General features: G+C 42.7%; 1 protein-coding gene across 2 annotated transcripts in view; it reads left to right on the forward strand.

Moving 5' to 3' along the window:
• Window positions 1-716: 716 nt before the first annotated feature.
• ZEB1 (zinc finger E-box binding homeobox 1) overlaps window positions 717-26,040 on the forward strand; it is a 126,034-nt gene continuing 100,710 nt past the window's right edge. Inside the window, exon 1 of one of the 2 annotated variants that reach the window (XM_030007634.2) lies at window positions 717-855. In XM_030007634.2, coding sequence (XP_029863494.1) covers window positions 798-855 — 58 coding nt within the window. In that variant the 5' untranslated portion in view covers window positions 717-797. Of the gene's footprint in view, window positions 856-2,756; window positions 2,949-26,040 lie in introns of those variants that run through there. The other variant, XM_041122110.1, reaches the window with a different exon arrangement.

Here is a 26,040-nt window from a genome sequence, read left to right on the forward strand (position 1 = left end):
GAACCAGCCCGCGCCAACACCGCTGCGCCGCCCGCCCCGGCCGGGTTACGGTAAGGGAGCCGGCGGGGGCGGGGGAAGAGAGGACCCTGCGGCGGTGACAGCCCCGTCGCTGCTCTAAGGCCGGGGGCAGGTCCCCGCCGCGGGGGCGAGGGGAAGCGGGGCCGGCTGCGGGCTCAGCCCCGCCAGGCCCGGCCTCAGCCCCGCCGTACCTGGCGGCGGCCGCCGCCGGTGGCTTGCGCCCCGCGGGCCGCAGGAGCAGCGCGGCGGGAGGCACCTGGCGGCGGGAGGCAGGCGGAGGGCCGGTCCCTCAACGCGGCGGTGCGGGGCCGGGCCGGGCCGACCCCCCCTTCGCCGTCCCGGGGGCCGGCGCCCCCCGCCCGCCGCCCTCGGCCCCCGCCCCCTCGGCCCCGCCCCGTCCCGGCCCGCCCCGCCCCGCGGGGATCCCCCCCCCACCCCCGGCCGCCGCCGGCGGAGGCCCGGGGCGGGGGGGGGCGCGCCCTCCGGCGGGTCGGGGGTCCCCGGGCGGCGCCGCAGCCGCCCCGCGAGCCCCCCCGGCCGCAGCCGCCGCTGCTGGTACCTGCGGCCGCAACTTTTCCCCCGCCGCCGTTCAAACGTCCTGCCGTAAAGCGCCCGTCTCCCCTGGCAACAAGGTTCCGGCCGAGCACTAGGTGTAGGAAGGTGATGTAAAAGTAAAACCACCCAGTGTCGTAAACCAGGTCCGGGGGGGAGGGGAGGGGAGGGAGGGGGGAGGGCGGGGGAGGAGGTGACTGGAGCATTTAGACACAAGCGAGAGGATCATGGCGGATGGCCCCAGGTGTAAGCGCAGGAAGCAGGCGAACCCGAGGCGCAATAACGGTCAGTCAGCCCGCGGGGCAGCGGCCCGGCCGCGCCGGGGCGGCGGCGGGGCCGGGGCGGGGGCCGGGCAGAGCCGTCCCGAGCGCGGAGCGGGGCGGGGGGGGGTGTCGGGCGGGCGCGAAAGTAATTCCCCCCGCCGCTCCTCGCCGGGAGCCCGGCTCCCTCCGCACCGTTATATCCGCTACCTGGTGCCTCCCTCGCCTCGCTGCCTGCCTCCCTCCTCCGCCTAGCGGTGCCTCCGCACTCCGCCGCCTGTCCGGGACCGTTACACGCTGCCTTCCCCCACACGCCCCGCGACCGCCCCGCCGCCGCTGCGGGGAGCGGGCTCGGGGGGCCCCCCCCCGCGCCCCCCGCCCCGGCCGCGCCGCCGCCCTCCGGCCCGGGCGGGGACGCCGAGCCACTGCGGGGAGCGGCGGGGGGAGCCTCCGGCGCCCGGCCGGCCTCGGCAGCCCCAACTCCGAAACTTGTTACCTGCGCGCCCCGGCGGACCGGGGCCTCCCCGCCCGCCTCCCCCCCCCCCCCCCCCCCCGCCCCGCACCCCCCCACCCCCGCCCGGCCCCGCGGGCGGGATCGCCCCGCCGCCCGCCCGGGAGCGCCTCTCCGCCGGAGTTCCCCCTCGCTCGTTCGCTCGCCCGGCAGCGGGCCGGTTCCTCGCTCCCGGCCGGCGCCGCGGGGCGGGCTAGCCTTCGCCTTTCGGGGGGCGGCGGTGGGGGACGCCAGCCGTCACCGGGGGGGCGGGGGGGGGGGGTGTTGCGCGCACACACACACACCGACACACATCCCCGGGGAGCGCGGCTGCCGGCGGCGGGGGAGGCACCGTCGCCGCCGCGGGCAGCGATTCGCGCGGGGGCAGCGCGGCGCGGCCGCCCCGGGCCGGGCCGGCGGGAGGGGGCCGGCGCCCCCGCCGCCCGCTCGCCCGCCGCTCTCGCCGCCGAGAGTTGGTCCCCGGCGGCGCCCCGCCACCGCGCTGCCTGCCCGCCCCGGGTCCCGCCGGGGCGGTGGGGAAGGGAGGGCTGCTCCCGGGCGGCGGGGGCGGGCGGCGAAGTTTCTTCCCTTCCCTCTGGCTTCGGAGGTACCTGTTTGTATAATAATGGGTGGTAACGGTTTGGCCGGGGGCCCCCCGCTCCGCTCTCCGTGCGTGTGTGACCAACTGCTGCAGACTATATAAGGAATTACGTTTACGTTTCAGACTTAAGGGCTGCCGTGGGGTTGGTGTTTTGGGGGTTTTTTGTTTTGTTTGTTGTGTTCCCCCCCCGCCCCCCCTTGGTACGTGTGTTACTTTAAGATGCATTTGGAAGGTACACGGCGGGGGGAATAAACGCTCGTAACACCCACTCTCTACTTATTTTCTGGAAAATGGAGAAGTAGTTTGGTTCTCGTAGTGACTCTTCGCAATAGGATGTAAAGCAGGAGATTTTGTAACCTTCCTTGGCAATTTTAGGTTTTATGTGGCATTTCCTGTGCAGGGTCACAGATAGGAAGGCTTTCGCCTGCGATCCGAGATGTTTTCATACGCAGTGAACGGTCTCCGAAATAGATCCGAGTCACGATCGGTGCTTCTCCTCTCTAATCCTGACTGTTTCGGGCGTAACGTGATGATAAATAACGGCCTTTCCAGGGGCTGACGAGATGATTTGATTGCTTTGAACTTAAGAGGGTTTTCTTATTTTTGCTGTGTGTATTTTCTAGCAAGTATTTTTGTTTGCACGCTCATGTTATTAATTCCTTGTCCTAGTGTAAATATTTATATTTAGCGCATGATTTGGCTGTGCTAAAGGTAAGTTTGGAAAGTGCTTTTCTCTTTACCTTATTAAAAATGTTGATGATCAGAGAAAGGGGCTTTTCTTGTTGCTGACGACATGTGTGTGACATGTGAGTCTGAACCACCCAGCGTCTGTGCAGGAGCTGTAAACATGTTTACCTGAACAGGAAAGAAAATGGATTTTTCTCCTAAAGATCCAGTGATATGAATATCATACTCTTAAAGCATATCAACAGATGACTTGAGAGAGAAATTTTCTGGAAACCTTAGCTTTTGAGATCAACAGGGAAGAGAGATTCTTGATCGCTGCAGCAAATGGCAACTTGTGCAGGTAGAAAAAAAAAAGATGGTGTTTAGTTTTCTCCTGCATGCATGTCAGCCCCCTCCTGTCTGCTGCTTTCATTCTCAAGGGAGGGATTTATTTACCACGCTTGCTGTCAGTGTTTTTCCTTTGTGCTTAATATTAGAAAACCAGATTTGAGGCTGTTTAGCACAAAACGTTTTGTCTGCAGTATGTATCACTCGCAGAAAACAAAAGGTGTATAAGATGTGGTATCATTCCAGGTATCTTTCATCTTCATCACTTTTGGACCTCATCACTGCACCCATTTTATTATAAAAAGCCTATGATAAACTAGTTTATCAACTAGTTCTGCAGTGTAGAATGTAGTATGTCTTGTTTTAGGCTGGTTTTGGTTCCTTTTTTTGAGGAATTAAAACCAACTTAAGTCATTGTGCATTGAAGCATCAGGATCAGTTAGATAATAGATTCTGGATAATAGAGATTTCTCAGCAGTGGGTTCATGTTTGACTTGCAAATGTTTACTAAAGAAAATGGCTAGAAAAATGTTAACCCTTTAACCTTTAAAATAAATGAGACTTTTTTTTTTTCTAAATCTCTAAATGCACTTTGCTCTTATAGGTGAGTATCTTCTGTTGATGAGAGATCAGCATACAGGAGATGCTTCAGCAACTGGCTTGTTCGTAGTTTTCACTAAATCAGTTTTATGCTGTTCCAGTTGCCTTTTTCCCCACTTTCCCACAGAATGTGAGATTATTAGAGAGAGAGATTGCACTCGACATCCAGTATACCAGTTCATAATACTGGGCTGTGGCATCGAGTAGTTATACTGTAAAATTTTCTTCTGTTTATCTGTTGATAACACAGCTATTCTTGTACTGTAAACTTTTGTTTCTTTTTTTTTTTTTTTTTTTTTTTCTTTTCCTCTCTGTGTTTTGGAGCCAGAACTTACGGCTGGCATCCTGATGCATTAACTGTGGCTGGAAAGACAGTCTTATCTTCTTAACTCTAGAGCTGGTTCCTTTTCTACCTTGTTTATTGGCCCCTACAGGAGATCAGCAAAAGACCCGATTGGCGCTGCCATTAAAGCCTCCACTTACAAGAAAATCTGGCACTTCATACCTGATGAAAACTGTACTGTGTCATTGTCCTTACTTCTGGCCAGTACATGAAAACGTCTGCTACGGCAAAGGAGCTAGTGAAATGCTGGGACAATAGCACCATTCTGATAAAGCAGAAACGTAGTGCTGGTTGGCAGTCTCTCTTCCTATCTACCTTTTCCCCTTCTGCCCCTCTTTTGATAGAGAAATGAGGAGGAGAAAAGAGGGATGTGATTTTTGCCAGTCATCTGCATTACCACACTATGCGAATCCTGTGTGGACTTTAAATAGATTCAGTATCAGTAAAGGTTTTCTTATTCTGAGTTGGCTTGCAGGATCAGGATTAGTTGCTTTCTTAGCATCTCTTATATATGTTATAGGATTGTCTGAATTCTTATTAAACAGCAAAACCAGAAGTCACACATCTTGCTCTTCAGCAGTGCTGTGAGACAGGTAAAACAAGCAAATTATTTAAAACTACTCTTACTAGAGGGTTAAAAAGATACCAGCCTTTTATATTGATATTCTGAAAATAACGTAAGTATGCCTTCTGTTCTTCAGATGCATGTTTAATGGTAAAAAGAAGAATGTATGAAACTGAGTAAATTCTGCATGCTGTCAGGTATATATGAGGAGGGGGTATGAGGCAGGCTTTTTTTTTTTTTACCCCCGGTAACAGTGAGTTCATTACTAAAAGGTTGTGTAGATTGACTTGTTAGAGTGCTATTTCAGTTGCTTTACAGTTGGATTTCCTCTCTTTTTATTTTTATTAGATAATCATTTCATATAAAGTTTTGTTACAAAGCTAAGGACTGTAAGAAGATCATAAATGCCTTTGAATAAGGCAAAAGCATGGCGTATTTCTGTTAGCTCCAAGGTGTTAACTACTGGCAGGATGTCAGGTGTTAGTGACGCTTGGGATACAACATTCCTTGTCGTGCCTTTCTTCTCTTGCCCCCCTCCCTTTCTTTTTCACTAGGTATCATGTTTTCACTCCAGCATTAATTTAAATTTGCAATTTGGGAATTGAGGAATGTAGCCCGAGTTAAAATTCCAGGCACAGTGAACAGGTCTACATGGACAACTGAATTAACTGTTTGAGTCCAGGGAAATCTCTCATATTAACAAGTACGTTTTAACGCTAAATACTGAAATATAATGGGAATACAATTAAAAATGTTGTTATCCCTTCATTTTTCTCTCAGTAATCAGTGCTTGTTATTTTAACAGTTCTAAAGCAGGGTGTTTTAAGGTACTTAGCTACCTGAGGCAGAGTTTTTTAAGGTGATTAGTTCCCTGAAACAGTTTTCCTTGCTCATAGGACTCTGGTAAACATGCTGCTGAAACAGTTGATGAAAAGTAGCAAGTAGGTGAAACTTTCCCTCTGACGTGGGCTTCCCTGTCATAGAAGTCACTCAGATGATATTTTTTAGTTAAAAGTCAAAGTCTGAGGATTTGACTTCTGTGAACTCAGCCCAAATTTTCTGTTGAATGTTTTCTATTATATAAGATATCCCTCCCCATTGAGTCTTTCTGTTGACTTTGGGCTTTATTACAGGTCCCGTTAACAGCAGCGTTACTGATTTCAGTTAGGCCCTTGCTCTCTGTAAGTGAGCTCCTCCGTCGGCAGCGTGGGGGGAAGGGGTTCTGCAGCCATCCACTGCCTCCTTCCCCACTGGGACTCAGGTGGTGGTATTAACCTGTCATTTCTTCTTAAAGAAGCTTTACAGTGCAGGGGGTGGGGAGAGGCTGGAGTAAACTAAAGTAAAAATATCAGTGCAGTGCCTTTCTTCATGTGGAAACATCTGTTTTAACAGGGTTTAAAATGCCAGCGAGGGATGGCAGACATTTTTAACATGCATGGGACTCTATTACTATGTTAAAGAAATAAAATCAACTTCTGTGAAGCTTGGGTTGTGGGTTTTTTTGCTTGTTTGTTTTTTAACTGTTTTTTTTGAGCAACTGTGCTCTATTGCAGGGAAACTGCTGGAACTACGGTATCTAGCCAAATGGCTCTTAAGAATCCCTACTGCTAAATTCAGTCATTATTATTTCCCAAAAATATAAGCTCATTGCTTTCAACTCATTAGCTGTTTGTAGTCATTTCAAAAACTCTAACTAATTGATATTGCAAGCTGATTAGAATACGGTGTGCTTTGTTGACGGTAAATCCAATATTTAACGGTACGTACTGCATCTCTGGAGATCATAAAGATTCTACTCGTGATAGGTTTCACACAAATACACAAAACAAGAGCTTGAAAAACGGAAATAATTCTGGTTTTATGTAGGCTTTCATAACAACTTTCATACTAATTTTCAAAGTACAGTTCCAGATGAACTTTCCAGTGCTTAATATCAATATTCCTGAAGTTCTGGTCATACTTATCTATGTTTTTTTGAAAGGGCTCACCAGGTAGGATCTTCTCCATTATGGGCACGTAAGCAGGACCTGGCTTGCATCTGTTGTCTCAAACTTTGGTGCTTCATTCTGGCAGCTGTAATAGGTCTGTTATTTTTGAGAACTAAATTCTCAAGTGACTTACCCAAGGTCACACAGGAAGTCCATAGCAAGACTGAGTCTCAATCCATTTTTAATCCTTGGGACTACCCTTGCATTTGGCTTGATCTAGAGCCTTAAAGAGAAAGAACAGATTTATCATTTAGCAGTTACTATTCCTTTCAGTTTAAGTATTTAAACTTTCATGTTTATTGTCTTGAAATACTTGTACTTTCAGCAAACAAGTGGCAATATGCAAAACTCAGTTTTCTCTTTAGTCATTTTTAGATGGTATTAAGATAGTATCTTCACTGGTGATGTTTCCTGTCTGTGTAGTCAATGTTTATGTAATGATGTGCCAGAGAAGTAGAATTTTGTCTTCTGGTGTTTTTTGTATTCCCAAAATTTAAGTTCAATGGTGTGTAGGTAGACAAAAGTAAAACACAGCAGGAGGGAATTGGCTTAAGACCTACACTGTTAACATCAACACACCTACTCCAATGTGTGGGGTGTTTAGAAGACTGTTTTCTTAGAGGTTAACATCTGGGCAGAGGTGATTTAATAGGATATTGGTTTTGTTGGGACAGTAATGGCTAAAGAAGAGTCTCAGCATGTGGCTGGTATTCTAATATTTGAAAATGATTACTAGGTAAATAAAAAAAGCGTAAGTCCTCCTTAAAACAAAAATTCCCCAGAAATGTGTAGCTAAATGTCAGGCCTGGAAAGTCTACTTGACTGGGACAAACACATGCCCAGTCTAGGTTTTACTACCTCTACTGTTCGTCACAAGTGGCTGCCACTGCTAAGGCGAAGCCCTGTGGGAAGTAGCTATGGGTGCAGGTGGGTGCTGCTCCTGCCTGGGGGGCCTGGGCAGGTGTGGAGAGCAGTCTGGTATCCTCATTAGGGAAGATGTGTGGTTAGCTCTAGTCATGAGGCAGTGGGATAGATCAGTTATGATGGGGACTCTTTCTTGTTGAGGGAAATGCTGACCGAAATCTTCATAATTTAAAAAAAAAAAAAAAAATCAACAAAACCCCAAGCACACCATGGAGAGCAGAGGGATGTATGCATGAGTGGGCAGGTGTGCACAGGCGAGGCAAAGAGCATGTGTGGGAAGGAAGGAGGGCAGAATAGGGAAGGGAGTAGTCTGCTTCTCACTGAAGGTCTGATACCTTATTTCTGATGCACCTTGGTGGCCTTCCTGGGAGCGATGAATCTGGTCCCTGGTTAGCTGCATGAGAAGATCACAGTGGGAAATAGCTTTGACCTCAGTTGACTAGGTGATGCCTTGAAACACTGGAATTGTTGGGGGATTCTATAGGGGGTTTCATGTGTGTAGTTTTTTGTAATGCTTTCTGCTTTCATATTATGTTGGCAAGTTTTTTAAACTTCTCACTAAGCCATTGCCTCCGCTATTCTTATTGAGTCAATTTCTTGAGCTTTATCAAGTGCATGGGTATTTCTCAGTCTTGGTTTGCTTTTCTGACTGTCTAATTCCTAGCGTCTTATTTTCAAGTTATTGGAAAGAGTAACAGAAGTTTGATATTTTTAAAAACTATTCACAGTTGCAGTTTTTTAATCTTTGCTTGCCCTCTTCTTTTAAAGAAAGACTAGGGATATTTTCAGTTTTCCTTTTGTGTTGAGCCACAGTTTGTTTATTTAATAATCTGTTTGTCCCTTTCTTGCATAGATAAGTAGTATTCCTGTGTGACAGTCAAGGAAAATGGGAAGCCCAGTCAAAAAGACTGAGACTTGATGAGTAAAATAGTGACTACAGTTAAATGCAGCATAGCTTTATAAAATCTATTTTGGTACTCCTGAGAAAAATACTACCTCCATCACCACAGTATGTAAGCACTTTTCAGGCAGTAAAAATATATGTACTGAGTCTTCTTTTCCTGTATCTGGGCCTATACATCTGATTCCTTGTGTGGGTACCTGACAGCTTACATTCACATGTTAGGAGGATAGGTGGTGGTAGAGCAGAAAGAAGAAACTTACTAAGTTTGTATCTTTACATGTGGAGCAGCCAGGCAGTGATTCAAATGTTTCATTTGGTTAGTGCTGAACATATTAACCAGGGTTCTTTAGGCTTGTACATTTGTCCCCAGAGGAACCCCAAACAGGGAAGAAAGGCGGCTTTTTAGCTTTGCCTCGCTCTGTACTTGTTTCTGATGCCATTACTCTAATGTAACTGTATCTTTTATTTTAACATGCTTTTTTAGAGCAACAGAAGTTAACTAAAAATATGCTTTCTCATCTTTGAGAAATCAGTACTGTTTGAAAGCAGCCTGTTTCAGTTCTCTCCTTTTCAGCTGTCATTCCCAGCTGTCACAATCTCCTTGATGTGAGGACTTTACCCTTGTTGTTGCAAAGCAGTTTGGTTAACAACTGCTGTCACCCAAAGGTTAAAACCTGAAAACTGGCATCCTTTGTTGCTTCCCTTACAAATGTTTGCTTTCTGTTTGGTAGCATCTCCCTTGTTGCTCTGCCTTCAATATGTTCCATCTATCCTATTTTTGGAGAACTTTGTAAAGCAAATGAACATGTCTAATGATGACTGTATTCTTCCGGATGTGTTAGGAGGCTCCATTATAACTGAGGAGAGGGAGCAAAAAAAGATAAATTCTATCTTGTGCTGAGATGACATTCCATCCTATCCAATTAGGATCTGTGAGTACAAGTAGCAGTCCCCCTTGAGTGAAAGGACACGTAAAATTACTTCTTTAAAAGCTAAGAACCCCATATGATACTGGAGTGTATCAGAAGAAGAAACAACTCTTCCTTAACTATCTAACTAACTACATAGTACTATGTACTTCTTTTAAGTATGTTTTTTGATTTGATGCAGATATCCTCTGCCTTTCTGTAAACTCTTCTGTGTTTTAGCTTCTCAAAAGTCAAGCGTTAGATCAGGAACATTGGAGGAGCTGGCAAGAGCGCTGGAGATAAATGGATTATAAACCTGGCCTTTCACCGTGATGCTGAGATTGACTTTCATGGATGACACTTGAAATAAAGGGGTTGAAAGAATCTGATGTGGTAGAGAGAGTATTTTTACCTATGAACTAGTGTGCCTGTCCTTGTTAGGATCAAATGCTACTTGCGCCAGTGACACTGGGGAACACCTTCAGTTATTGTGATATGAAATGTTTTCATTATTTCAGCAAACATCCCTTTTCAAATTCTGTCTGACGGACAACTGACAGACACTGAGGGCAGTTTTCTGTTCCGTTCTGTAGAGACATCTGTCCACAGAGTGTATATGGGAGAAAGCAAAATGAAATTACAAAACATCAGAAATGTGGCATGGTTGAAAAAGACCTGGGGAAATCTATTCCATCTGAAAAAGTGCAAACTAAAGAACAGAAAAATCAGACCTTAATTACAGGGATTAGGTTGCTTTTTGCTAAACTGGTAGATTTGACCTAAAGAAGCATGTTGGTGTTTTTGTTTGTTTTCCTAACACCTTCCCCCTCCCCTAATCTGACATAATTTTTCTTAATGCCCAAAAACATAAGGGAAATGAGTTGTCCCTTTTTCCTAAATATGCTTGGTTTTTAAACAGTTTTTCTCAATGCCCTGAGGAATTTCTGCCTTGTGTCCTTTCAGGTACGCATCAGATTTTCCTTCTTCCCACCTTCTAGTCCATTTTATTCTTAAGTTCCTGTATGCTATCTACTGTACGTCATGTGAAGTTTTAGACTGGAAAAGGAGGTACTATTCAGAATCTGTAACCTGTTTAGTCTTCTGTCCTGTTTTTTTTTGTCTTTCCATAGCCTTTCCTTTTTTCCCCCTAGTATTCCTGGTACAGCTATCTGGTAAATTCAAGCAAAATAGATCTAGTCACAGACTACTGGATTCATTCTTATGTTATTGTTCACAGGAAGGACCTAGGTACAGTTGGCCCTGCAAAGAGCATGAGGTGGTGAATAAGGACTTTGAAGCAGATTTGGAGCTGTAATGACTGGCTTCCTTCCCTGCTGCTGTCCCTTCCCCTTCCTTGCAAAGCGTTTTCATTTGAAAAACTAAGGTGTGGTCATTGGGCATATCTGTTTTCAACTTCCAGTAATTTTTTGCTCACTGCTGAGCTACACCATAATTACATATGCAAATGTAGTATTTTTTTCCCCTCTTACCTTGTACATGTGGGAGAGAAAGATAAGGTTGCAGAGTACCGCCAGGGATGGTGTCGCTGCAGATGGCCACAGGAGGAGAGAAGTACTCGTCCTGCAGCACAAGACTCACGGGGGGGAATTTCAGAACTTGGTGACTCAAAGGCAACAAGAAAACACTGTTCTTGCCAGCTTTAAACTTTAGATAGGAGCAGATTGTTGGACCACTTGTTATAATAACCTATTTTGATACTTTCTAGCTGCTGAGTGCTGAGAGTGAATTTGCATTTAAAATAGGAATTTGTTTTGTAGGCATACATATGTATAGTTATTATATCCAATAATTTAATCTATTAGGCTGGCTTGAATGCTCCCGGTAGTAACACAAGGTAAACTTCTGTCGGTCATTGCAGTGTCGTAATGATACTAAAATCACAGAGACCAATTCTATGGAAAAGACTATTCTGGCAACTTCTGCTCTTCATGGTAAGGCTTATCTTGTACTTTTTCCACATTTTAAATTGACTGACATACTGTATTCTGAAACCCTAAACATGTCTTACAACAGATAGTGGAAGTAAGATAGAGTCAGTTCTGTATTGCAATCAAAATGCTGTGAGAATTTTTCTGCACAGAAGTGGAATAGTAACTTAGAAATGAGAAGCAAAATTGAATCGATGTTGTAGCATAGGAAAAGGGAAGTAGTTCCAGTGACACATAATGCAGTATAACATGCCATAGTTATCTGTATTTCACCACGTCATTAATCCTGCCTTCAGGGATCAGCCTGCATAGCTGATGTGGTAGTTAAACGATGGAGAGGGACTTCTTAAAAGGATGAGCAAGGTTTGTACCTGAGCATGTGAATGACTAAAACTAGTGGCAGACTTTCTGTTTCTGTGAGCTAAGCCAGTTCACGCAAGAGGGACAATTTTAGCTTTCCAGCTGCAAAGGATACAAATAGACTTAGTTGAATAAAAATCATGACATACAACAGAGGTTTATGATACTGACAGAAAATTCTTACAAGGTATTTGATGCAAACTTTTGCCTGTAGATCTGATGCTTAAAAAATATTTTTGCCAGTACTGCCTGTGACTCTGCTGAAGTGCTTTCCTTCAGAAACAAAATAAGGTTGTTAAGAACTCCAGCAAATATGGGCATTTTCTTTATTTTGGTATGAAGTTGCAAGCCTTCTCCATTTAATTACCTTTAAATCCACCCCCCCCCCAACCCCAAACAATTAAAAAGCTCCTTGTTACGCAGTATGATATGCAAATCATTTCATTGCATTGGTTTTTGCATATGTATGGTGTCACAATAATTTGGGATATAGGAAAGAATATAGAACTTTAAAAAAAAAAAAAGAGTTTTTTTCTAAGCAGGTAAGAAAACAGAAGTGCTGAAATTAAAAATTTGCCAAATGTCTTGTTCCAATAGTTTACAATTGCTTATATTTAGCCCTTATTTCATCTTTCTAACTTACCAATATTTTTTTTAAGTATTTTGAAGGTCTTGTATAGCAAATCCTCAGAATAGAAAGATGTTTATGACTTTTCAAGTTCCAAGATGCTCACTCACTTAGTAAAGCCTTCCAGGTTTGTGCCTTAATGTATCTTAATAGGTATCCTAATTAAGCTGCTTCTTTTTTTTTTTTTTTTTTTTTTTAATAATGTCTTCCCAGCCTATCTACCATTAAAGAACTCGTACGTCTTCCTTCAACCACAGAAACATTAAGTAGGACAGCAATCAAATGTGTGTCTTGTTGGTTCTTGGTTCTACTGTCAAAACACTTTGTAGCTGAAGTGCGTGTGCGCATGCGCAACCATGTGTGCTGTTTTCCTGCCTTTTCCTTTTGTCTGTCAAGCTTCTGGCTGATAGCAGATTAGCCATCTGAATGTGGGCAGCAAAGAGTAATGGGCTGTACGAAATGCCTGAGGCTTCTTGCATGCAATAAAATGACTCCATTATAAAGCAAAAGATGACAAGCCTGCCATGGAGGATATCTGTATAGGTGAGATGGAGAGAGTAGCCTTTGGTTTATGATCATGTTAATGGGTGTAAAATAAACTTAATTTTTTTCAACTGTCAAAAGTATTCCTAGGTGCTTTACAGAGTAGTGTTGACGATCATTCTAGCACGAAAATACCAATGAGCTAAATGGATGATGTACTACTTGCTGTTCCTGATTGCTGTATATGTGTGGGGAAAGGAAGGGAGTAATAGCATGACGGCTCAGCTTCATTTTCACCATGCGGGTGTATTTTTTTCTTTCTTTCCAATTTTTTATTTCTAGTGTTTTGATTAGTTACAGGATTACATAATCTGCCCTGCAGAAGTATTTTGGGTTTATTAAGTCTTTTGGAAGATGTGCTAATACAGATTTGAAGGAAATTGGGCCAGAAACACGGCTGGCTGAGACAGAGGGAATCCAGATGTTAGAGGAGGATATAAAATATAAAACTGTAGTGAGCTGGATCAAGCAGAGGGATAAGTCTGTGTGCAGAAGCACAGTAGCAGGAAAAATAACGAGGAATCCTATCAAGGTTTTTGACAGTGATACTTACCCACTATAAGAATCTGGTGTTTAAAAAAACCTCTCAATTGTCCACAGGTTACTGTGTCTGTAAGCAGTAGTGGCTGCTTTTGCCCTTCTAACTTCCAGTTACAGCTTTCAAGGAGATTTGTTTGTTTGTTTTATGGCATGTAAGCTCTAAAAGGTGCTCTCCCCCCAAAAAAAGGTGCACTACTTTCATTTATTCTAAATGGAGGATCTTCCTGGATTGCATTTGCTTGGGAGATGAAGACAGCTTCTGATAAACAAGGGCTTCCAAACTAACTGGCAGGTTAGCATAAAAACAATTTGGTGTATAGAATATGGAGGAATTGTTAAAACATGCAAAACTTATCCTAAAATACTAAATTTTAAAGAAACCTCTTAACTGATACTTGGTTTAGTCTGTCTCGCTTGTTGGAGTCTGTTCAATATGACACTGTGGATACAACTTAAGTGGACTCTGGAAATCTATGCTTTAGCAGCAAAATGTACAAATTACAACTTGTAATAAATAAAATGGGAATATTGTTTGAGTAACCTTTGTGTTATTTTTCTCATTCTATCAGCTGTTGCCAGGTCTCAGTGTGGCTGTTCTGGATGTATATTCCATCTGTTATATGGACCGTGTCACTTGAAGATCTCCTTTTAGCTGCACTTTACACACCAACTCTTCCCCAGTCTCTTGGATTGATTTTCCTTAAGGGAAAACCCTTCCTCAAAACGTGTACTTCATGAGTACTTCTTTCTTCCCTTCCTCTCCCCCAATAAAGTCTGCCTTCCTCAAAGAAAAAGGAAACAACTGAGAGTGATTTTTGAAACCAGTTATGCCACAGAGCTCCACAGATGCTGCTCCCTTGACAGCAGTATTAATTCACTTTACATGCATTTTTGTTTTGCAGTTCAGAATTGTTTCTATGATCATATGAGCTTTTTATGGTGCTGAAGATTGTAGCTGCTTATGAAGGAAGCTGGTGATAAAACAAAAGCTTAGTTAACTATCTCTAACAGTAGGTAGTCTGTAGATGGTGACAACTAAAATACGTTCCAGGCTAGTTTATTAAGAAAGGATCTGTGGGTTTTTTCTCCTCTCCTCTTTCCTTGTGCCATGTGATTGCTGTGGTTTACAGTAGGAAGCCACTAGTTTCTGTAGTCACAGGTGGAAAGGGAGGTAGTTACTGGTAGGTAATGCAAAGGCATTTGAGTAAAAATAAGAAAGTGAACTCTCTTATGGGGGAAGGAGGTAGCTACATATTTTACAAATCTTTTAACATCTGTGACTTAATTGGCACTACTGAAAGCAGTATGTTGCACATTAATGCAGCTTAGGGAAGTTACATTTATGAATATGAATAAAAAAAATCTAGAACTATTCTCTCTCTCTCTCTCTTTTTTTTTTTTTTTTTTTTTTTACCTGATTTTTATAATCACACATCATACTGAGAAAGGTTTTGCTGCCTTGGACTGACCTGGTCTGACATGGCTACAGTGTTGTGCCCTGGCTGGTTTTTAGGGCAGATTTGGGAAGTTGCAGAATACCAAAGACAGACTGGTAAAACAGTTGAAAGCTCAACTTTACTTAACCAGAGGAAACATAAGAAATACAGTTTTTGTGATCTTAAAGGTATTTCGGTAACAGAGAAAAACTAATCTTTTGGCAGATAGTTTTTACTTGTTGTTTTCTGTGGTATTCAGGCTACAACAGTAGAGTAGCTGACTTGAATACCATGTATGAGGGAAGTTTGCAGGTATGAAAGAATCCGTGCGAAATTATTCCAAACATTCATAAAAAGTCTTGTCATGGGGTATACCATGGGGGGGGGGACGGGGGACATGGACGACTTAACTGTTCTTGCTTCCTAAAGTTACATGATTGCTCTTATCAAGTGGCAAGTAATATGGTATGTCAGTCTGTCTGACCAACCTGTAGACCGTTTCCAAATGTCCCTTTTGGACAAATTCACTGCAACCAGGACTTTTTGAGAACTTTAACTGGGTTTTGTACCTGCTAGTTTAAAAATAAACATTTAGTTAACTAGTGTGATTGAGGTTCTGTATTTAAAAATACACTAGTAATACCTGGTCTTAGTACTAATAAACAGGATTATCTTTCAATTTTAACAAGAGCTTTTGGGTTGATACTTAAAATCGCTTTGTTGTTTCTTGTTGGCAAGTACTAGTGTGGAATCCTGGGTTTAGGACACAATAATTATGGCCACCAGCCACAGAGCTATGGAGTGCCTGAGGTGGTGTGTGGGAGAAATCTCAAACCCAGAAATCCATATTTTCAAGTTTAAAAGGTAACCAATTCAGAATATTTATCACTAGATTTAACTCGAAGTCCACAGGAAGTTTTAAAATACATTGTACAAATTGTCTTTTGTTCGCTGATTGTAGTGAGGAGGAGGCAAGATCTTAATGTCTCCTCTGTAAAATATCTAATGTATAAACTATGAAATTACAGAAGGTCTTGTGCAAAAGAAGGTGCAATGCTTGATGCAAAATGAGATGCCTGGAGGATACAGGCCTGGAAGATGCCTTCTTGTATCCTCCCTCCAGTTTTGCTTTTGTGAATCCTGATGGTCGACCCTTGCCTTGAGCTTTGACAAACGCAGTGTTGTTAACATGTAGGTTAACATGTAGGCTCACAGGTTTTATGCTGATTTGCTGCTGTTCCCTAGTTCAGCCAGAACCACGTAGTTACCTCAGTTTTATTTGTCTGAGGTTTTCCATAGGTAGAACAGAAGTGTGTTTCTGCAGTAGAAGAATTAGAGTATGTGTTTTTGTTGTCTGACTGAGGTATTGTTTGTTGCCATCTTTCCTATGTATTGTAGGCCCTATGTGAATCCTGGTGGCTCCAGTTTTGTGGGATTTCTTTTCTGTAAATAGGAAGAAGAGTCCCTTGGATGTGCTTCAGAGACAAATGTTAAAAAGCCTCATGTTTTTTCCATATCCTAGAATTGAGTAGTTCTTGTGAGAAGTTAAAGGCGTCAGTACAATGCTGCTCTTCCTCCTGGATGAGGTAGTGAACTCTGTCATGCTATCTCATCCAGCTGTCTGAGAACTTCAAGATTTTAAGATATGCAGAGCTACAGTGTATTTTCATCTCCTTTCTTCTCCCTCTTCTTCCAAGCAAGACTATTTTAGAGAAGGGAAAAAACCGCTACCAAAAAGCCAAATCGATGTTTTTGAGCTTAAATAAGGTTTATGATTATCTCTGCTGTAATAATAGGTGGTTTAGGGTCCTTGGAGCAATTCATACAGTTCTGCAAAACCTATGTGACCTTTGCAGAGTACTTCAGTGGACGCTGTTACAGTTGGGAACTCTTTAATTTGGGTAACTTGCAAAGACTGAAATGTAATCCTCAGCAGATCAGCCTGTAGTGTATGAGGCAAGGAGTGTCAAGCTCTGTTTTGGAGAAAGCATGTGTTCAAAATCTTTCAGATTCATTCACATGTGCTTGCCCTTAGATTTCGTTTTGATTTGTAAGGGTGTTCTGGAAAACCACACAGCCAAAAGTGTGTTGCTATTACTGCCTTGGATGCTATTGATGATATCTAATCAATACCTCTGAAGTTATTTATTTATTTAATTGAATCTTATTCCTCTGTACCTCACAGATTCCTAAACTATCTGGTAGCCAGAACAGCCATCTATAAAAGTCAGAATATTCTAAAACTGGTAAGCAACTGCACCAACATGACAAATCTGTTCACTTAAGCAGCGTGATAGAATAGGAGGGATTTCTCTACTATCCTGAACACGACCTGCCAGTCATTAGGGAAGCAATGTGCTTTGCTCCCACTGGGGGATGGAAGGGATCTGGTGGGAAGTGAGGCCTGCCTTGCCTTGTGATGTCTGTGTTGTCATCCTTGTAGTATCACGTGAGGAAGAACAAGGGTTTTTTAGTCATCTCTCCTGTCCCAAACCCTTTAGAATTGTGTCCTTATTTTTGATGTTTCTCTCCGTTTCTGCAAGTAGGACACTCATGGAAAGTGGGTTTCCATTTAGGCATGAGGGCTCTAGAACAAAATATTCAGTCTTTGAGACGATGTGAATCTTCTATTTAAATTGGATTCTTAGTTATTCATGGAGGAAGGGTGCAGATGAAGAAGTCATATTGGACATCTAGAGGTTTGAGAGGGCCTATTTCCTTAGCCAAAAAGAACAAGCACGTTTTGTGCTTTCTTAAGAGGGTTTTTTTTTTTCCCATTTGTTAAAAGGATAAAGCTGTCTTCTGCCCAGAGGTTATTTAAATTGATGCCTGAGTGTATAAGATGAGAGCATGTAATGCAACTAATTCCTGTCGGCTAACGGTGCACATCCCACTAAACAGGGGCTGTCTTGCTACTTCCTTGAGAAGCAGTCAGTTGTGGGTCTTATGTCTGTTGTTACCAAATTGTATGCCTTTGGTGGAAACCTCAAGGAATAGAGGCTGCTTTTTGGCAGATGCACTCAAAATGCCTTGGCATAGGAGCTAGGGGTAGTAGTAGGAGATGTTGATGCCCTACCATTCAACTTTGGGGAAGTCTGGGTTGCTAATGAAGTGACGGAGACGTGTCTGCTTGTCAGCTATGGCAAACCAGCATCCTTATGTGAAACCTCCTGCTGTAATAAAGTGAGGTTTGAGATTTTCTCCAGTAAAGAAGTCTACTGGTGTCTACAGGTGGCAACATGCTATATTACATCTAATACCTAAAGCCATATAGTTGTTCCTAGGAGAACATTGCCTCAGGAATGCCACTTTTTAGTGAGTAGACCTCTTCATCTCCAGTAAAAACAAATAACAACTTGTTTGCTGAACTGTGACCTGTTTTGGAGTGACAGTCTTGCAGCTTGCTGAATCGACAGCTGGGCTTACCACTGTGCTGGCCGTAGCTGAGACCGAGCTTCACAAAGGCTTTGGAAGAATACATTTGTTTTCCTGTGCTGTTGTTATTTCTCAGCAGGTTTTCAGTTGCTGCTCCCCCACTTTTCGTAGCCCTGAGGCTGCCCAGCCTGCTACTGTTTCAAGTTAGTTTCTAAAGCACCTTCTTTCAACATCCTTAATGAAGGTTGGAAGACTTGAATAATATTTGATAAACTGAGAAAATCAATGAGAAGTTATTTAATAAAGCTTTTTGAGCTCTCTGGTTTAGCTAAGTGATTTAAATGTGACTATTTTTCTGCTTGAATCAACTGATCAACCTTTAGTTAGGTAGAAGAAACTGTGGGGTTTTTGGTTTTTAAAAGGGGAAGGCATATAAATGCTTTGTTCAGACCTTCTTTCTAATAATAATTCAATATTCTGCAGGTGAATTATGTGAGTTGACATCAAGAATCTGGCTAAAAAAGGAAATTATTTGTCTTTTCTAGATGAGACGGTGCCAGTTGTGAGGATTAAACATTTGTCCAGAAATTATATTATCTCTGAGCTAGATTTTGTGAAACATGGTATGAAATGTTCTTGGCTGGCACAAACTATATGTCAGTGTCTGTGGTGATGGGGGTTTAAACTAGTTCATTTTAAATCCTAGCAAGCAGCAGCTGAAACGCTGCTGAATGACCTTTGACATAGGGACCCATGAATGCCCCAAGTATGATTTCACTTTCACCACGTTCTTTGTGAATCTGAATGCTTGTCAAATCAGATGTGTGTTTAGACCTTTTCACTGAATGTGCTTGGAGGGAAAGAACAAAGCCTGGGGTCAACTTGGCATAATCCCTGCGTTTATCTTTATTCTATTATAGTGGCTTGTGGGGGATGGAGTAACTATTCTCTCTGAGGTGAAAGTGCAAGTAGAGTGTAGGTAGGCTATCTGTCTTTTCTTCCAGACTTTCCCAGCAACCTAACTGGTCTCCCATGATTTACTTGCGTTAACGTATGGCTGACTAGGCAGATTGCTGGTTGGTCCGTGTGATCTGCTATTTGTTCTACCCGTCACTATTTTGTAGCTGCTGCACCTATCTGCTGATGTAAACAAACACGTATAGCTTGTCTTGGGTAGCACATGCAGAAATGGGTCTGTGTTACATAGTGCTTTCTTCTCCCCCGGTGGAGATGGGAGGGGAAATAACATGGATTTTTATACTACAACTACTTTTGCTTCAGTGCAAATCATCTTTTTATTTTAAGAGATGAACAGCTTCATATACTGTACGGTACACATGTATTTTTTGCTTTTGCAGGCTATTAGTCATACTCAAGTAAGGAGTGACTAAGTCTGTTATTACCCATTCAAATTGGGAAAGCCTTTGTCTCTAAGGGAAGAACCGTAGAGTTCTACTAAATGATCGTTATAGACTTTTCGAAGTATTTTTAGGTTTTACTCCTGTGGTAGATTCACTTCACAATACAGGATTGTTTCTGTGTCGAGCTGGAGTGGTCTGAATCTGTAAACGAGCTATTGTGTGGTAAAGTACGAGTGGGTGGAGGAACTATATGACAAAAGGCCTAGTTACCTTTACAGTTTGTTCGCTGTACCTCATGCACTTTGTTTCAGAAGAAAAGCACTATTCAAAGACTTGAGTATAAGGAGGCAGTCTTTCACATGAGGCTTGTGGGAAATTTCTCTCTGACTTGCGGGTTTTCAGCTTGTGTAGATTTACCCTGTGCCTTCTGAGGCTTTGCCCGAAACAGCTTAACATGTCTCTCTGAACCCCCCGCACCTAGCAGGGTGAGCACTTCCTAATCTGACACTTCGGGCAGCATTTTCCACCTTACGTGTGCACTTGTTTGGGGTTTTTCTGTTCACTTTTTAATCAAACTTTTCAAAGTTTATTTTGAAGTAAAGAGGGGAGTTTGTTGGCTAAGGGCTTCCAAACTAGGAAATAACTAGCTTTTTTTAACTAAACCTAATAAGAGTCATTCTGAAAGCATGAGCATGCTTTTTTCTTTTTTAAACTAAACTTTGAAACTTGATGTTCTTTGTGTTAAATCTGCAGTTCCCTTCAGCTACTTCCACGTGTTTCACTGTTTACTTTCTCTTTTAATAGCTTAGTGGATAAGTGCTTAAAAACCTGTGCATTCTGCTTGAAAACAAATATGCTTCACTCAGCACCCAATTTTCAGATTTAAAACACTTTCACACAAAGACTTGCTGATGAGCTGGATGGTATTTGGGTTTGGTTTTTTTTTAAAGGAGAATTGAGTTATTTCAGTCCACCTTGGAACAGAGGAGAACGAGTGCTCTGGGGAGAGCAGGGCTCTGCTTCTCTTGCCTGACCCAGGTGAGCTGGGGTGGCTGAAAAGGAGCAGCTGCTCTGCTCCTCTGATGGACATGAACACCTAGAGCAGCCTCCTGCTACCATCACAGAAGCAACAGAAGAAGTCCTCAGCTTCACAGGTCACAGCCTGGCACACGAGCTGGAGCTAACAGGCTCCAGCCCATCAGAGTAATTTTAAAACAAAGTAGTGGAGGCCTGGACCTATGCCTGCGTTAGCTGTCTGTACTATGGAGGCAGTAGCCACTGGCAGAAGAGGTATTTGGGGTTAGGAAGTGGCCTGATAGGGTTTCAGTAATGGCTTTCATTCCTTGTTAGCTGCATCCTTGCAAGTTTTGCGTGTGTTGGAGAGAGACATTTTCAGCCTTAAGTCTACTTAGTACTACCAATAACTGCTGTAGGAGTGTAATTCTGGGGAACCTACTGTCATCATCATCTCTTGCTGCTTTAAGTAATAAGTTTAGTGCCTTTGTTGAACACTGCCAAGATAATTCTGTTCTGAATCTCAGACAGGCTGAGCAGCACGGTGTGCTTTTTTGTGTGGGTTCCCCCCTGATTGTTCACCCTCCCCCTTCCCATTGCAACCTGCCACACTCTACTTCTTTGCATGTTGCACTTGCATACCTGAGTGTCACCAGCCTGCATCCGGAAGGCTACGTATCCCACTGTAGCGTATTTGTTGCATGCTTAGTTTAATTGTATAACATTAACGACAGCAAGAACTTGCATCTTAAAACTCCATTACTCTTGCAGGCTGTAAACTAGTAAGTTATATCTAGAATATCCACCTACAAATATATGCCACAATGTTTACTGTTTCACACTAGGAAAACTCTGAACAATTCCACCATAGTTGAGTGAAACTGATACATGTTTTTCAGAGCTGTTTATGAGCTCTCATCTACTAATCTTGGGTACTTGTAAATAATACTAGAAAATCCTTTGCTTGTATTAATCAGAACTAAAAGGCAACAGTCAAATGTTCACTTTTGCAATATCAAGTTTTTTTAATTGGTAAATCAAACCTCCCTTTCTTAAAATGCCACTTACACTGTTATATAATGGCAGCTTTTCTTATCTTATTTCTGCCTCCCTCCTCTTCTGTCAGGCTATGAAACTACATGCTGTGTAAGAGTTTCTCTTTTCTTTACGTTCTCCTTTTCAAGACTGTTTCAGTCTTGAGATGTTAAGGGAGGTTTTCTAGTAACTGATGCTTCCATGGCTAGATTGGTTGCCAAATCTGCTGTGTTCTCTTGGGATTTTTTAACTTCTAGTGGTGTGAAGGTGGGATTTGGAGAAGCAGTTCTACCAGCTGTGAAATGAAAAGCCTGAACTGGAGGAGCAATGCCAAAGGAAACAGACCTGCTGTCTTGTACCTAGTTGCAAAGTAGTACATCCCTACTTGCTCCTAGGGTCTTCCAAGAAGGTCAAAATAACTGTTCTCCTTCTGCCAGCTTCAGGTGGGAAGACATGCAATAGAGAGATGAAGCAAGGGAGTAAATTAGCGGCAGAGCAGGGAACAGCCAGTCAAACCTGCTATTAAGCAGCATTTCTTTAAGTGATATGAATGTTATGGAGGTAACAGCACTCTTGTTTTTAGAACTTATACTATGCTAAAAATCCATCACGGAAACAGCAAAACAATATAGCTGTGTGCTGCTGATCTAATTTCACAGTCGATCATAAATGCGGTTTATATAAAGAGGCAGCTATATACTTCAATAATACCAACAGTTGACAATTCAGGAATGTAAACTTAACACGTCTGATTTTACATTTCTTAGTGCCCTAAACACAAGTGCCTGGGGGAATAAATGAACTCTAATGTGCCTTAAAGGCTGTCTAATTTGGAATAGTTTAGACCATAAAGGCACAGACGGAAGTACATTCAAAGCCACAGTTCCTGGCGGAATAGCTGACCAGAAGCCTGCCATGCGGGGGTCCTTCAGCTCATCTGCCCCTGCAACTTGCCACGCTGCAGAATCTTCTTGCTAGTCTGGAAAGACTGCTTTCTGGGGCCTCAAGCTCACTGGTGTAAAGCATTCCTTCAAACTGTCCTAAAATCTACATTTGCAGTAAGCTACTATGCCCCGCTACAGTTTTGAGCTCTTAAAGAATGTGTGTTGAACATGTGAATGGCCTCATCTTAAAATGTAAAAGAAGTGGGTTTGGCCCCAGGTTTCCCTCTGTCTGGGGACAGGGGAGTTGAGCCCTCTAGCATGTCTGGCTACTGACAGCCCCAAGGTTTTTGTTATTCTTTGAGCTTTAGCTTAATGTTACCATTTGGTTATGTTGTAGAATACTTCATTCCAAAAAGAAAAGTAGAAATTACCTCACCTGTTCATTTAAAACTGACTTTGATCCTATTTAAGTAGCAACTACTAAAGACTTAAAGGTGCTGAGAGCTCTGCACTGCTTGTATTGTGGAATTGTTTTCTGGCATTTTTATTTGTTGGTTGGTTTGGTTTTTTTCCTTGGAGCCAATCCTGTTCCAGTAGCTAAGAGGGAATACAGGGCAATCAAAATAATTATGAATTTATGTGCTCAGGCAAAATACAGAAAGGTTGCTGCTGGGAATGACTTGACAAAGTATTAGATGAAGGAAATAAAATTCTGTTAAGCAAAGGTTTAGGGAAAGTGTTAGCTCTGGTGGTCATGATGAAATCTTAGTAAAAGTGTGGAAATGACAGCTTTTGTAGACTTCAAGAAGACAGAATAGTGCAGAATCAATGTCATGTTAGTTACAGCAATATTTCATTCAAATCTCCCTGTAACTGCTGCTTGAATCTGTGCTTTTACATCCTGGTCCTTGACTGAAGATCATTCCTGGTCAAGCTGGCAGGCAACCCAAAGGAGAAAGAACTAATGAGTTGTAGTGAGATGTGTCAGTCATCCTCTACCCTGGAGAATCCTGGTCACCAAGAAAGCTGGTTGCAGATGAACACCTCAGTAGGTCAACTCTTGGCATCTCAAGGGTCAAGAACATAGCCTGTGGTTTTGCTCGTGTGTGCTTTTCTGTGACTCTGATATTGAGGGACTGAGAGAGAGAAGGATATTAGCCTGCATAATTGTCAAAACATGTGGTCCCAGCATTATTCTACAAGCAAGCAATTGATGCGGTCCTTGGCTCTGTCAAAAAGTGGATCTATGGAAGGCGTAGGATGCTGAGATTATCCTCTGTATTTATTTGATCTCATAACTAGGACAGATTAAGAACAAGTGGTCAATTTACAGCAATTCACGGAAGTGGTACTTTGTTGTCATACTGTAGTGTCTGAGCATGCCCTAACTTAAATTCTCCTGGCTTCTGTGGTGTCGGGTTTTTTCTTTTTTTTAAAGAATAGATTATTTTCTTTCACTCAACCTTTATTTATTTGGTTTTCTGGTTTGTAAGTCCAGCACTACGTACCTATATATAGCAGCTGGTGAAAAATGTGGCACAACTATAATGCTTACTTATTAAAAAGAGAAATCCTTGTCAGCCCTTCCCTGCTCACACAGTTCATGAATGAGGGATATTTTCCCTGACCAGTTGTGTGCTGGAAATCATTCAGATGTGTTGCTATTTTTGAAGACAGCTTTTGTAGGGCAGAATCTCTCCCTCCTTATGTACATCTAGAAACCATTTGCTTTTCATGCAGACTGAAACTTGTATGGAACGTAGTTCGGGAATTCAACTTGTACTCTATTACCAGGCTTTCTTATTATACTGACTTGCATTTTCTCATGAAAGTCCTTGTTTGGAAAAGGGTTTTTTAAAGGACCGTTCTCCCAGCAGTTGCTTACAGCGTGTGTATGTTTGGCTTATCAGCATGCCTATGTACTTTGGCTGTATAAACTGTAGGGTTGGCTCACAGACTAGAGCACCTAAATTTAGATGCCAGGGTGTGAGCTCATTGCCTGTGCTCCCATTATAGTCTGCAGAGACCTAGTCAGTGGACCTGAAGAGCTGTTCAGCTGACTGAAAATAGGTGTCTGCTTTAGGATGAGCAGAATAGTTCTTTAGGTACCATTGATTATAGTAGGAACTTAGGCAGCTAGTTGGTGTATAAAATCCTAAATCTAGGTTTTGTCATTTGTGAGCTGTCTCTCCCCCTAATGCTGTTCTTATCTCTAACAGTTGAAAAACTATTTGATGTTCTTTTTGTTATTAAAACTCCCCTTGTGAGTTCTCTCCTGTGTTCCTTTCTTTTGAAGATGATAATCATGGTTGAAATTCCTGAGTGCTAAAAGCTACATCTTGAAGATGATACCTGTCTCAATGCTTTCTCTAATAGTCTGATCTTAAGTATATTTCAGTTCTCTGGGACTCATAGACTGGTATCTCAGTTCAGCTGGGAAGCAGGTATCCTGCCTTCCCCCTGCCCCATGCACCTCCCTTCAGAACATCTTGGTGTTGAGCTGTAGCTGGACCCATCTGACTCAAGTGAGGTTTCTGCTATCTTGTAACGGAGAACAAATGAGCTTCTTGCAATCAGTATGCTATCTTGGAGTCTTGTTAGGAAACAGCAGTGAAATTGTTCTGTTTTATTCAGTTACATGTGCTATCAGAGTTGGTCACAAGTAGCTTTTAACTTAAAATGTTAATTTCTATTGATTACTTAAATAGTGCTTGTGATCATCAATACAGTACAAAAGTGAAACTGATGTGTGGGGCATTGGATTGAGGAGGTGTGGTAATGGGAAAAGCTGCTTTGAAGAGTGAGATGTCACTATGAAGAACTAAGATTATGTATTTTTTTTTTTTTTTTAATAGCAGTGAATTTTTCAGTGCAATGGCCTTGAGTTCAATGTGATTAGAGTAATTGCTGGTTGTTTTAGATCAAGGAACAGTCAATTGTGTAACTGAGCAACTTAGGCACAAAAGTGTCTTTTCTTACTCCCTTGCTCTTTCTTCCTATTATATTAACACTTTCTTTTCAAAGGTTTCTTCATAGCCAGAGAGTGTCTCTCTGGATATGCAGACAGCTTGGATTTTGCTGTGTCCTCAATATTGAGAGTGCTCACTAACCACAGGATACATTCTGTACTTAATTAGTGAAGTGACTGGGGAGGGGGACACAGACAAAAACCTGAAGAATGGTGCTTAAACAAATAGATGGCTTTAGTTGTCTTCCACATTGTGCAAAGCTCTAGCTGAAATTCCTCCATTTTTTAATGTTCATACTGTACAGTGGTTTTTTTTAGTCTTTTTGACTTTATTGATGGAGATGAAGAGACTTATGTTAGAAGAGGAGTAGGTTTGCACCATTGTAATAAGTTAGGGGACTGGTGAAACACACAATGCATATCCTGTAGGAATTCACCTTGTGCCGGTCTCTTGTAAAATCTCAGATTCTGAGGTTGAGTGATGGAATTGTTTGAACCATCCCTTCAGGTGTAGATTTCTCAGGAGAAGACTAGGAGGAGACTGTAACTCCCTTCTCTCAAGCTTCATGCTGGTTTTTTTTCAGTGTCTTGTTCAGCAGATACAAATGCATGCAGCCTGACAAGTATCTTTGCACTTCCTTCTCTTGCTTCCGATAACTGTATCAGAGTAGTATCTGTCTACTTTGAAACAGCAATTTGTATCTGTTTCTTGTGTGGTGACTTTTACTTGAGAATTGTCAGGTGATTTAAAATTACAGAGGAGCTAAGTCTATCTGCACA

This window comes from Aquila chrysaetos, chromosome 3, assembly GCF_900496995.4.
Source record: "Aquila chrysaetos chrysaetos chromosome 3, bAquChr1.4, whole genome shotgun sequence".
NCBI classification, from domain to species: domain Eukaryota; kingdom Metazoa; phylum Chordata; class Aves; order Accipitriformes; family Accipitridae; genus Aquila; species Aquila chrysaetos.